We start from the raw sequence: 14,558 nt of genomic DNA on the forward strand, positions 1-14,558 counted from the left end.
ACAGTTTCTATCCTAATTATTTTGTAAATCTATTTAGAAGCAACATTTTCAAATGGTGCTATATAGCAGTGTTTCCCTAAACTGTGTTTTCTACTACTACCCCTACTCCGAAAAGGTGGGGAGTTCTGGTCAAAGAAATAATGGGACATGATGAATTAGAGAAAGTTCAAGTCTTTTATTTTTATTTTTTTATTTTTTGTAAAATGTTTTAACGACTAAAGTGTTGGTGGGTTTTGTGAATGGGGGAGAAGGGTTATAATCTATTGTATTTCCCAGGGTTATAATCTATTTGTTTGACCAGTATCTTTTGAAGAATTGATCTCAAAAACTCATTTGGGAATACACTGCTTTATACTCACTGAAAAAAATAAATTTGTCTTTGTTAAAATAATACTTAAGTGTTTCTTCTGCAGCTATATTAATTTGGTCATTACATGTTGTTTTTAAAATACTGTCTTTTGAAAGTAATCCTGGCTTATTAAAATGATTTCAAACCTCAATCCAAATTTTTATCCAAACAAAAATTGTGTGGCCCAGGTAACATGCCAATGGATTATCTTATGATACAGTCCTTTATCAGTTGCACTGTTTTATCTAGTCCTGGGCAGAAGTAGTGGGAGGAGGCAAAAGGTAACAAAAACCAAACCATACCAAGTAATGTACAAATTCTTGAAAAAGTTGGGTCTTAGGTACCATACTCTATACATGTAATTGGTAGTGAGGTGTAGGGGTTGTCTATCCATTTATCCTATTATATATCAGAATGGTACTTGGCTCTGAATAGCAAGTTCAGGGTTACTTGCAGGGGGAAATTATCTAAAGTATCTAAAGATGCTTAGTAAATTGGAGCTAGGCATAAACTAGAGGCATAATTCATATCACCTGAAGGTAAAGGGATGGTACAGTAAAGAAACTATTTATCTAATAGCTGTATGGACTGAAAGTGACTCGTTACATTTTGGATAGATTAGGATTTTATAATGGGAAAGGATTTTAAAGGTCATTTAGTAAAAACACCTACTTATACAGTAATCCTTTCTGCAGCATTCATAATTTGTGGTCATCCAGGAACTTCTTGAACATTCTCATTACCTCCCTATCATTCTTGAAAGTTCTTTAAAAATTGACCTAAAATTTGCCTGTCGTTTGGTCCCAAGTCCCTAAGTATATTTGGGATTTATGTAGAATAAATCCCATTCAGCAAGTGTTTGAGAGCCAGCTCTATACCAAAAACACTGTTCTAGGCACTGATGATACACATAGTGATATGTAAGTTAAAAATCCCTGCCCTCAGCAGACTTAATCTCTAGTGGAGCAAGACAGAGAGACCTCCAGACAGATAAATAAATTACTGATGAGTAAAATAAATAAGATAAAATAGTTAATATATGGATTGGGGGTGGGATGGGAGTGCTGCTTTTTGTAAAGTGGTCAGGGAAGTTGTCTTAAAAAATGAGTTTTGTGCTTAGACCTTAATAATGAGATGGAGTCAGCCATGCAAAGATCTAGGAGTAGAACGTTTCAGGCCCAGGGAACAAGACTCAATTGGGAGCAACTTTGGTATGTTTATAGGACAAAAAGGCCATTGTGACCATAGCGGAGTGAGAGAAAGAAAGGGGTGGTAAATAAGCTCAGTGAGGTAAACAGGAACCAGATTGGACATGGACTTTTAGGACATGGAAAGAAGTTTATATATTAGTTCTGGATGTACCATTAGAGGATTTTAAGCAGATGGGGGATAGGTTCTAATTTTAACTTTAAGAAAGTGAATCTGGTTGCTTTGTAGAGAATGGATTCCAAGGAGCAAGGTTAGAAGCAGAAGTGTGTGTGTGGGGGGGGGGGGGTGCATTTAGGCGGCAGTTGTTAACTGGACAGATGAACCTGGACAGACATTTACCCATGGGGGTGGAGAGAGGGATTAAATTTAGGGACTGGTGGAGCTAAAGCTCAAAGGACTTGTTCATAAATTGGGTGGTGTAAGTGGGAAAAAGGAGTCAAGGAAACTTCATTGTTGTAGTCTGTTCTTCCTACCTGGTCTTAATTAAGTTAAACATCTCTTACCTCTGTCATCATCTTTTTCATCCATTCTACCCATCCTTCCAATTTGTTATTGTCCCTCTTAACAGTTGACACGTTGAGCATTGACACTTGCATCATATTTGTTATAAAATTGTCTTATATTGAAATTGAATACATACATTTGGGTGTTTTTTCACTTAAAATTACTGGTGATACTATTGTTCCTAATGCCTTCCTTATATATATTTTTTAACCTAAATGCACTTAAATGCTTATCTTACTCTATTTTTACCCTTCATTACAAAATGTCCCATCATTTGAATCTTGATTGTATTCCTTACTATATTAGCAATTCTGCCCCCAGCCTGAGCCGTCTTGAGATGTGATTAGTGAACTCTTTTTGTCATCACACAATTGAAAATGTTAAGCGTAAATCCAGGCCTCTCAGCCTTTCCTTGCTTTATTATAAGCTTTTTGTAAAAAAAATACATTCATTCATTTATTGCTAAAAATGTACTTTTCACCAGTCAGTAATGCCCCACGCTCTGGGCTAGGCACTGAGAAGTATTGTGTGTGTTAGTGAGTGAGATATATCTAATATAGGTCCTGTTTTCAAGTAAAACTTTGTGCATGAAGGTTGAAGATGTGGAGGTAGAGTGAGGAGAGAGGAATAGCACTTAAAATCAGCTTAAGACCAAACTCTTACACTATGAGAAAGATTCTTCAGTTCATCCATAAAATAATAGTATACATAACATACCATGTCTCCTTCAGTCCAACATAATCACATTTTCCTCCAGTGAGGGAATAAATCCCTTTTATTCAGTTGAGCATCGGGCAAAAATAAAACAGTTGGCTTATATGTAGAGGCCCTGTTGTACTGTTCAAATCATCTCAGCATGGTAAGCTATTTACCCTGCAAGAGGATCAGAGGAACTCAGACCGCCTAGAGAAATGGCAAATGCATACTCACGCCACTCATCTTTTCTTCCTGCTTTCACTCTCTCCCCACCACCTACTTGCTTTGCCCTCCTTCCTAAATTCCTCCCATACCATTTATTTGCATGAGCTTAAGTGTGTATGTGACACAATTCTGCCATATCTATGTTGATGACAGTTGGTGGTGCCTTCTGGCTTGGGCACAATGTGTGATGAGTAGTAGAATAAGATAAGTTGTAAAAGTTCTTAGTGGCAGATCATGCACTGAATGCCAAACTTAAGGCTATTCTGTTGGAGAGTTTTGGTGGGTTTTTAACTAATATCTAATTTGAGTTTCATAAAGATCTAGTTTCTAGCAGTTAGATAAATAGAATAAGCTTCCAGATGACAAGAGAGAGGAGTGAATCAAAGATACTTTGGGTTTTCAAGTCTGGGTTCTAGATGGTTTAGTAATACTGGTTAATAAATTGAGCTTGGTACTTAGCCAAGCACTGAGCAGAATGCTTCCCAGATTGTATTTCCTTTATACCTCACAGCATCCCCAAGGTCACCCACTTGGTTAGAGCCAGGATTTAAGCCCATGTCTGCCTTACATAAAAGCCACTTGTGTGTATCTATGCCACAGGACTTCATTTTGGGACAGTGAGAAGTTTGAAGAGCTGGTAAAATAGTTGGATAGAGCTGTTTAGCACAGGTTGTAGGAAATAAAACAAAACTCCAGAGAGCAAAGTCAGAGCTGACTTACTAGGGAGTCTTCTAGTTACCTATTGGTTTGTGATTGCCTTGAGAGGAAGAAGAGTTGGGGACAGTACTTGGAGAATATTTAAGAAAAACAAATAGGTGAATTAGATAAAGGTCAGGAGAGAACATGGAGGAGAATAGAGAAGGAAGGGTTTTGTTTTTTTTCACAAGCTCAGCTGTAAAATTGTATCCACATCATTGCTTTGATCCTCAAATCTAGTATCCTGCCAGCAAAGGAAGTGGTACTGGTTTGTTCTGGCTTGTGAGCTGTACCAGTTCTTAAGAAACGGTTCTCCTTTGCCATTCCTTCCCTCTGCTTTCAGTCATTGTCTTCATCTCTTGGTCACTCCACTATCCATGACGGTGTGGCTTTCTACCTTCAATATGTCCCTGTCACTTCTCTTGCTGAGGTCACCAGCGGCCAACTATTCTAAACATACTAAGGCACAAATGTAAACTTTCTTTAAAATCCCCATTTGTGCCTCAAATCTGACCCCCACTTACCTTGTCAGCCATGTCTCCCAATGCTGCCTTTGGATGTGTACTTGAACTTTCTGTTTGTTTTTACCACTCTATTTGGTATTTTAAACCATCTTTAGTATGAACTGCACTTTTTTATACCTCCTCTTTTTTTCCCCTCTGAATTATGTTTCAGTAAAGCATTAGTTCAGTGTACATTGAGCATATCAATTGTAGGTTATTTTAAAAGAAAAAATATCAGCTAAATGTAAGAAGTGGAATAGAGAAGATGTGCAAAGATAGTCCTCTTCCTTAACTTTCTCCCTGAATTATTATTTTTAGTTCATAAATACTGTGAATCTACAATGTGTAGTTTTTCAGGTCTTTATAGTTAAATGGTAAGTCTGCTCAGTTAAAAAGAATGTAAGCAAAATTTACCCATTTCGTATTTGTTTATTATTTATTGTGAAATAAGTTGGTGCTCCGGGTGTTATGCTACGTGATAAAGGTACATTGATTAAATGGGGAAATAGTCAAAACACTAAAATACATGATCTTTGCTCTAATGATGGAAAATGTAAACACACACACAAAATTCAGCGGAGCACAGAGAAAGACACTTCTGAGAGGGGAACATTCAGGAAAGATTTCACAGAAGTAGTACTACAGCTGCATGGTCCCTTGTCCTAAACCCCTTTAGGCCAAATCTGTTTCGGTATTCAGAATTCTTTGGATTTAGTAAGTAATACAGTGCATTTATATTTTACCCTCTTAGCAGGGAGTGTGCCAGTATCCTGGAATCAAATTCATTAATATTTCTGCAGTAAAGCATACATTTACTCTGATGAGCTAAGTGAAAACTATAAAAAGCCCCAGGCCAAGTTTCAGTACCAATCAGTTTGTGCAAAATTTATGAAAAACCTTTGGGATTATAATATGTATAATATGTATTTATACTAAGTGATTTAATAATGGGAAATGGTGTTATCTCCTATTGTCACCTACTATCCTTATCATTTTGAGAATGAATTACCAGTAGTTACTTAAACAAGTCAATATCACTTTTTTTCTTTGTATTTTCAAGTTCAAGTCTTTTAGAGCCCTGCAATTCTATAACGTGCTTTATCTAAGTCATTTAGTAAATCTCTTTCAATTTTTATATCCTAGCTATTTTACTAAAATACACTAATTTCCATACTCTACTTCACATTCTTCCAAATACCTCCTACATTATCATGAGTCAAAAGACTATTCATTATCTTGATTATTTCTTTCATTTCATAATGCAGTGAACTTGAGTTGAAAAGTTCACAGCCTAATTCCTTAGGAAAATTTTAGTGAAAGCTCAGTGCATAATTTTTCTTTTGATTTATTTTTACTGTTTAAATGAACATAAACTTTTTCTACATACCACATATATTGCAAGCAAACTTAGTTTCTCCTTCTTTAGAACTTTTAAGTATCTCAAGTTTAAGCCCCACTTGTTAGCTATTGAGTTTTCTAAACCATTAGCTTTAGAGTAGAGCAGTGCCCACACAAAGAAATGAATTAAGGAAAACTATAAACCTAAAGCTACTGATCTCTTCCTTTAATTCATTGAACTATGACAATTTTTCCATGTTAATATATCTTATTCTCCTTTAAAATGTATAAAATTTGCATATAATGCATTGCCACATGCTCCCCCAAAGTTGTTTATACTTTTTTCTTCAACTTTTATTTTTGAAATTTTTTTTACTCTATAAAAGTTGAAAGAATAATACAATGAATACTTATATAACCTCATCTGGATTCATCAGATAAGTTTTTGCCACACTTATTTAGCTGCCTCTATATACACACATGTGCACATACTTTCTCAGCTGAGTCATATGAAAAACTAATGTCTGCATCTGCAGACATTATGACATGTCACCTCAAATACTTCAACCCGCATCGCTTAATAAGGATAGTCTCATAACCACAGTACAATTTACCATATGTGAGAAATGTGAAATTCAATAGTAATCAGTTAATATGCAGTCCATATTTGAATTTCCCCCAACTACCCCAAATTTTTTTATTTTTTATCTTTTTTATTTTTTAAAATTATTGGGGTGACAATTGTTAGTAAAATTACATAGATTTCAGGTGTACAATTCTGTATTACATCATCTATAAATCCCATTGTGTGTTCACCACCCAGAGTCAGTTCTCCTTCCATCACCATATATTTCATCCCCCTTACCCTCATCTCCCACCCCCCACCCCCTTACCCTCTGGTAACCACTAAACTATTGTCTGTGTCTATGAGTTTCTGTTTCTCATTTGTTTGTCATGTTCTTTTGTTGTTTTTGGTTTATATACCACATAGTGAAATCACATGGTTCTCTGCTTTTTCTGTCTGACTTATTTCGCTCAGCATTACACTCTCAAGATCCATCCATGTTGTCACAAATGTTCCTATATCATCTTACCGCCGAATAGTAGTTGTGGTATATATACACGATTTAATTTTTTTTATGCTCTTTACCCTTCCCACTCCACCACCCCAATCTAGATTGAATCAAGGTTCGTATTGAATTCAGTGTGTAGTCATTGTGTCTTTAGTCTCTTTTAGACCTATGAGGGTTTTTTCTTCTTGTTTTGTTTTTCTCATAATTATTTGGGTTGTACATTTTTTCAGAAGAAATATTGATTTTTATTTTTGGTAAACTCCTGTCCCATTCCCATATAAACTATGTGATAGATATTTCTATTAGTGGGTCCTTAGTAAATCAAGTTGTAGTAAATAGGCACTTTAACGCTTAAAATAATTAAGGGTGGGGATATTGCTACTTTTGATCCATCTTCATCATAGTATACAGTTTTTATCCTTTGGTTTTAATTTTAAGCTAGTTGAGAGCTAAGAGAAACCCTCATTCTTTGTAAATTCGTGATTCCCATTTGAGGTAGATTGCTTTGTCCTACATTTATCCCTGTATAGCGCTAAGGCTCTTTTTTTAGTTCACTTGCCTAAGACTCATACATTCATTATGTTTTAGCATTGAAGTAGTCCTTCTGACAGGACCCTTGAAAGGAATCAAATGATAATGCATTATGTGGACTCTGGATACTATTGGTAATGATTAGATTTCCCTATAGATAACAGGCTTTCAGAATAGATTCTTTTAGATGCAGTGGAATGGTTTAATCTCAATAGTAGATAAGGCCAACTCCAATAAATACGGTATAAATTGTTACAATCCTGTGGACTATTAACAAGCTAATTTAATGATAGTGTTTCTGATATGTTGGAAATTCTGATTTCTTCAACTACTTTGTTGGTTCCACTTAAATCAACATGATAGTAAGTTCAGTACATTTTGAAATGTCAAAAATAGAATGCCAAAGAGCCCATTTTCCTCTGAAATTTTCAATATTAGGAAGTCTTAGATTTAGGAGGAGCATATCAGACAGTAAGTAGTATGCTGGCGAGTAGAAAGTTAATTTTCTAAAATTTCCACAGTATCGAGTCCATTGGAAACCACTCCCCACAAACTTAATTTCTTGTCATATCATTTTATCATTCTTTTGACCATCTATCTTATAAAGTACTGTTTTTATATTTCGGTTTTTAAAGGTACCATCTTATATTCACAATATTAATACTTTATGTACTTTATCTGTGCCTATTGTGTATATGTGATTGCTATGTTTTCGTTATTTGCTGTTCCTTTTTAATTTTTCTGAGTCTTAGAGTCTGTGCTATTTAATATCCCAGTGAAATATTACAAGCATGGCAGTATTGTGTAGTTGTTTGGAATCTAGCCTTCACATCTTAGCTTCTCCATTTATTGTCTGCGGGACCATGGGCAAATTACTATGCCTATTAGTCTTTGTTTCTTTTTCTGAAAAAATGAGGATAATAATTGTATCTTTCTAATATAACTTTTAGGAGTACATGTGGTTCTTAGCATGGAGTAAGCACTCAGTAAATGGTAACTGTTGTTATTAATTATAGAAACTTCTATCACCTTCTGTTTTTTAAGTTAGTTAATATTCACGGACCTAGTACAGTGGTTCTCAACTGTGGGCAATTTTGCCTCCCCTCACCCCCATCCCCAAGGGACATACGGCAGTGTCCTGATTTGAGTGGAAGGGGTGCTACTGATATTTTGTGGTTAGAAGCCAGGGATATTGCTAAACATCCTATAATGAACAGGACAGCCCCCACAAAAAATTATCCCCCCACAAAAAATAATTAACAGTAGTGTTGAGAAATCCTGACTTAATGGAATCTAGACTAATAAACAAACCCATTTTAAATAATTTGTTTTGTCTTCTTTTCAATTGGCAGTCATTGCAGTTTTTTTCAAGTTAAAAAAATAACTCCAATTTAGTAATTATAATTATTTTAACACAATTTAAGAGTTTTAACATGTCAAATTCAAATATAGATCACTGGCTGCCAGGTACTAATTTAATCATGTTATATAACATCCCTCATAATAGCTCTCTGTAAGTTAGGTGTCCCCTTTTTACAGTTGAGGAAACTGAGGCACAGAGAATAAGTATGGGTGGAGCTGAGATTTGAACCCAGGCAATCTAGCTCTAGGATGCTCTTACCTACCCTGCATCTTTCTGTGGTCTCTTAAGGCTCTAATCATACAAAAACATGATTTGTGAAGTTACCACACTTGTTTATTGAAAAATATTATTACAAATGTTAGACATTGTTTCCAACTTTATCACTTCTGAAGTAAGAGTTTTGCACTGGTTTTTACTTGCCTGATCATAAGAATCACCCAAGACTCTTATGAAAAGATTTCTAGTCTTTTTCTAACAAGTAAATTTAAAGCTCTGTGAGAAGAACCATGGGAATCTCTGTCACAGTGGCCTACATGAATCCTGTGATCAGGCAAGTTACGGATACTCTAGATTAGATCTCTTTCAGAACTAACAATATTTTTTATGCTTTCACACATATTATACATTATTACCCTATATACATACTATACACTTTATCACAGGCACATAGGTATTGAACATAAATGAAAGCAAACTGTTAAGAACTCCCTTTCCCCTTTGATTCCCATTTTTAAATGGATAAATGAGGTGTTCTGCAACTCTGGTCATAATCAGTTGGCCTAATAATTGAATAAGAGGGTATAGTCACGAAGACCAGTCCATGGTTAGCATAGATCCCTGTGCTGTTGTCCTTGGGGGTCTTCTAATAAACTGTTGGGTTAAATATACACTGCTTTGTGATGACATTGAGCAAATGAAATCTAAAAATTCTAAAACTCTGTGCTTTCTCATGGTTAACATATATTTGCTTTTGTATGCTTGCTTTTTTCTATCCAAGGGTTTAAAATTCTTAAGATACTCATTTTATCATTGACTGAGACCTTGATTTTCAGCCATGTGGTAGGTTTAAATGAAACTGTTAGATGTCTTATTCACATTCAGACACTCTGTTGTCCTAGGGGTCACAATCCTGGAGTGACAGGTGGCAAGTGTGTTATGAGGGCTCATGTGTTGGCTTTTCCTGCATGACTCTTTCAGTAAGAGGGATTGTGCAAGGCAAGGCGCCTCTTGGTATACTCTAATTTGTACACCATATACTTAGTGGCTGAGATTGTTACCATAAAGACTTTAAAAGTGCCATATCAAGTTAACTCGTGCTTCATCTGTCTCCACACTGACATTTGGGAACTTCCTTTGGAAACTTGCCCCCAGAATGTCAGAGTAATCCCCAGTGTTGTCTTAACTTCGACATACGATATCACTATAGTTTCATTCCTTTATTCTCCTGCCCTACAAACTTCATCCTATGATTAAAAATCTTATAAGAACAGTTATTTATTCCCTAAGTAATCCCCATACTATGCTCATGGCATTCCTTCTGCCAGGAAGGTGCCTTCTGCCCACCTCTCCTTCCTGCTCACATCTAAATTGACAACTTCTTTATGTAAACTTCTGTGATTTCTACCTCCCATCACCTGAAGATGAGCTCTCCCTCCTTTTAGCATCCATGGCGTACTATGTCTGTTTATCTTTTGCCTACTGTATTGATTTGTGATTATATTGGGCATGGTCATTTGTTCTCATATTATCGTTTTCAGTTTTCTTCTAATATTTCAAGTATATTTTCATTTCTATCCCCTATGTGAAGTCATTCTCTAAAATTCTATCCTTTTTTAGATGTCATCTTTGCAGATTGGTTTTTGGGAGAATTAGATTCTGCTGTATAACCTCAAATACACCAAGCCCTCAGTCAGCATTTTCTTGGTTTTCTTTTAAGCCAGAGCTATCTTTAATCTTCCCTGCCTTTTTGTGGTAGTCTTTCATTCACAACTGAAAGCAGAGTTTGGGTCCTGAAACCACATTGATCCTTAAAAGTAAAAGAATTCCTTGCTTCTCTATCTCCTGAAAACATTTCTGACCCTGTTCGTAAAATGTATTTATTAAAAGCAGCATGTCTTCTACATTTTCACACTTTTCGCTAGTGATTTAAAATGTGGTTTTTAATAAATTGAATTCTTAATTTATGTAAGGTAAATTTATTAAAATTTAGTAAAACTAAAATGAAGAGGAAATGACAAACAACCCTGATTTTGTTTGACTTTATTTTTTAGCTTTTCAATACACTCAAACGTTACCTTCATATAAAATCAAAGACTGGAATTAATCAAAGCAGAACAGATTACTGTTAAGTCTTGAATATTATATCTGTGTCTTCCCTAGGATCCTTTCCCTAAATCTCTTTATTTTCTATTTATTTTTCCCTACCCTTCGATTGAATCACATCCTTTGTTTAGGACCTGCTCACTGCTGTGGACTCAAGAAGAGTGTCTGTCTCTCAATTTTCCTCCTATTCCAACTGCTACCTTTTTTTTTTTTTTTTAAGTGTGTTTTTCCAGGACCCATCAGCTCCAAAGTCAAGTAGTTGTTTCAGTCTAGTTGTGGAGGGCGCAGCTCACACTGTCCCATGTGGGGATTGAACCGGCAACCCTGGTGTTACCAGCATCTAACCAACTGAGCTAACTGGCTACTCCTCCAACTGTTACCTTTTGAAAATGGGCAGGAACAAACAAATTTAATATTAAGGGCAAGGAGGAAACCACAATTTGGTCATTCATTTGTCAGATCAGATTAATAGAACTGTCAGTTTTCTAAGATTCCAATTTCTCAATAAAAATTCTGAGCTGTGATTTCAGACACAGAATATTCATGGCTTAGTATTTACTAGCAACCCTACCTCTAACCTTTTATTGTTTGCAGGAAAGTTGTATATTGCCCTTTTCTAGATGAAACTATCAAACTAACCATAAATTATAAACTGCTATCTAACTGCCAATGTAGTCAGTAGCATTGGAGATGAAAGTTCATTCGCTGAGTAGAGTGGAATAATGCTCCGCAGAACCAAGGCTCTGTGTTGGGGCGGAGTGTGGATTGTGCTGACAGAATCTCATTTTCAAAAGAGAAGCAGAGGAGTGGGTAAGAAGATGTGGAAGAGAGTGCAGTGTGAGATACCGTGTTTCCCCGAAAATAAGACGTAGCCAGACCATCAGCTCTAATGCCTCTTTTGGAGCAAAAATTAACATAAGACCCGGTATTATATTATATTATATTACATTACATTATATTATAATTTTATTATAATTATATTGTATTATATAAGACCCGGTCTTATACTAAAATAAGGCCAGGTCTTATATTAATTTTTGCTCCAAAAGACACATTAGAGCTGATAGTCCATCCGGTAAGTCTTATTTTTGGGGAAAGATGGTAGTGAGGGAAAGCTTGAGATTTTTCTGCTTTTATAAAACTCTAGCCCAACACTTAAGAAATAGCTTTATGACATCCGACAAATTTAGCCTCTCTGAACATTAGTCTCCTCATTTGTAAGATGGCGATAATAGTGCCTCCTGCACAGGGTTGTTAAAAGGCCTAAGTTGCATAATATGCATAAAGTACCTAAGGCCATGCCTCCTCTGTCTTGTCCTCTTTTTATTTATTAGATTGTTTTGTTTGTTTATTTTCCCACATGGGAGCATAGTGGAATCTGCCAATCATCCAGAGGTATCTGCAAAGTTTCAGGCATTATTTTCCTGTGAAAGAGACCTTATTTTGAGGCCCTGCTTGGAAAACTTTTTCAGTAAGATCAGTGCCTTCAGGGGTGAATTGTATGGGACGGGGAAGGAAAAAGGGGAGGAGCAGGTACTGTTTAAGACAACATAGGGATATATATAATCAGTGAACTTGTAACAGCTATGTACAATGTCAGACAGGTAGTAGACTGGGGTAGTAGACTGCTGGGGGGGTGGGGTGTTACCACTTTATGAGGGGTGTAAATGTCTAATTGTTACATTGTTTTGTACACCTGAAACTAATAAAAAATAAAAAGAGCTAGCAGCATAGTCTGAATTATATTCTTTTTGCCATGACCTAAATTTCTACTTGCAACCCCCCAGCATACCTTCACAAATGCATTCACACATGAATACACACACATACAGAGTTATCACTGTCCTAGCTTTGACTTGCAGCCATAGTCTGAAGCATTATTTTTTTCAAAATAAGTAAAAGGCAAAGAATTGCTAAAACCAAACTGAGAAATTCTTTGAATATGATGTTTAATGGATTTGCCTTACAATTATAAGATTGATATTGTTTTATGTTTACAAGTTTTACGTATATTTTTAGTCATCTTTTTTACCCTGGCTTAATTGACATGGGTTCTGATAAGTAACAGTACTTAAACCTAATAACTTATAAAATAGCAAGGAAATATAAATTAAGAGAAATTACATATGCTATTACTTACCATACTTTAAATTTTAGTTGTTCAGTAATCAAATGTTTATCAAGCACCTGCTATATGCCAGGCACTGTCATAGGCAGTGAGTAGACAGCTTGAATAAAACAGACAAGACCTTTGCTTTCAAACAGCACTCAATTGCTAACTCCATTTCCTTTTCCTTAGGGTATTTTCATTGTCTCCGGAATTTTAGAGCAAAAAGTGCCTTAGAGATTACCTAGTCCAACCTCTTTGTTTAAATGGAGAACCTAAGCCACTAAGATTCACAAGACAATAAGAATTTAGCAGACAATTCCAAGTAATTACAGCAAACTATAGGAAAATCAGCACAAATTGAGTTTAGAAAAGGTACAAATTATAAGAAAAGTTGAATTGTGTTAATGTAAATGAAAGATTCCACTATATTACCCTCAAGTTAAAATAGAGGAATTAAATGTCTTTTTTTTCTTCTTTAGCGCTATTGTACAATCAGTTTGGTATTGTGTAGTGATTAAATCCATAGTTTTCTGTTTATATGCTCAAAAATTTCAAAAGCAGCTATACAGAGGATGCTGTTTATGAGTGTCTAGGTAGTGTTGATAAAAATAATGTGCCTTCCTGCCTTGCTAGAATCATAGCAGTTCACATCTGAAATTCAGACCCCTTATTTTAAGGATGAGGACATTTGACTCCCAAAGAGGTTAATTGACTTGCCCAAATAAGAGCCAAAATTAACAGCTTATATTTAAGCAACGAATCAGGTTTTGTATATTAGATCATTATATTTTTATATTCAGATATAAATTATTCTCAGCTTTAAATTATCTAATATTGTCATAATCAGACCTGCTGAGCGTTAACCTTATTTTTCAAATCAGAATATCTGAGAAATTGACAGAAGAAAATTGAAGTCACAGATATTAGAACTGAGTCTCTTGGCATTATTTATAATGGTATATCTTTAATGCTGAAAATACTCAGTATTCAGTTGCTGGTCACAAATAATTTTTCCCCCACAATAGGTATTGTCTTCTAAGAACTCTGAAGCAATGTCAGACATTGAAGGAAGCTCTCATTGCTGCAGGAAAAGAGATTATATGGCATGGGCGGACAAAAGAAGAACCAGCACATTACTGTAGCATTTGTGAGGTAAATAGCTGCTCTTATCTACCATTGTTTTATAAAGCCTCTTAACCTCTCCACTTTGGGTTTCTCTTTATTTTATTTATTTTTAAAAATGTATTTATACTTTTATGTAATGCATTTTACTGAAATTGACATTGTGTTCAGTCTCATTTTCTTGTTACTTATTAAAATTTAATATGATGGTATACTATTTTACTGACTGAATTAACTCTAAAAGTATCTACTACAGTCATTTATCTGGTAGACATTTAACATGATAATCAAGTTGTTTAGTCTTGGGATTTTAAACTGGGAACAGTCCAGAAGCCAACAGATGTCAATAAACTGATGTAGTTCAATATACTGTTTCCCCAAAAATAAGATCTAGCCGGACCATCATTTCGAATGCGTCCTTTGGAGCAAAAGTTAATATAAGACCGGGTCTTATATTAATTTTTACTCTAAAAGACACATTCGAGCTGATGGTCCAGCTAGGTCTTATTTTCGGGGA

The 14,558-nt window shown here is 35.3% G+C and overlaps 1 protein-coding gene across 11 annotated transcripts in view; it reads left to right on the top strand.

Moving 5' to 3' along the window:
• Positions 1-14,558, top strand: part of KDM6A (lysine demethylase 6A) — a 197,577-nt gene that overhangs the window by 178,530 nt on the left and 4,489 nt on the right. For all 11 annotated transcript variants that reach the window (XR_012493466.1, XM_019717929.2, XM_019717926.2 and 8 more), the window contains one exon: positions 13,945-14,071. Coding sequence is in view for 10 of the 11 variants with exons in the window: in XM_019717929.2 (XP_019573488.2) it covers positions 13,945-14,071 (127 nt within the window). In the remaining variant the exon portion in view is untranslated. The remainder of the gene's footprint in view (positions 1-13,944; positions 14,072-14,558) is intronic.

This window comes from Rhinolophus sinicus, chromosome X, assembly GCF_036562045.2.
Source record: "Rhinolophus sinicus isolate RSC01 chromosome X, ASM3656204v1, whole genome shotgun sequence".
NCBI lineage: Eukaryota > Metazoa > Chordata > Mammalia > Chiroptera > Rhinolophidae > Rhinolophus > Rhinolophus sinicus.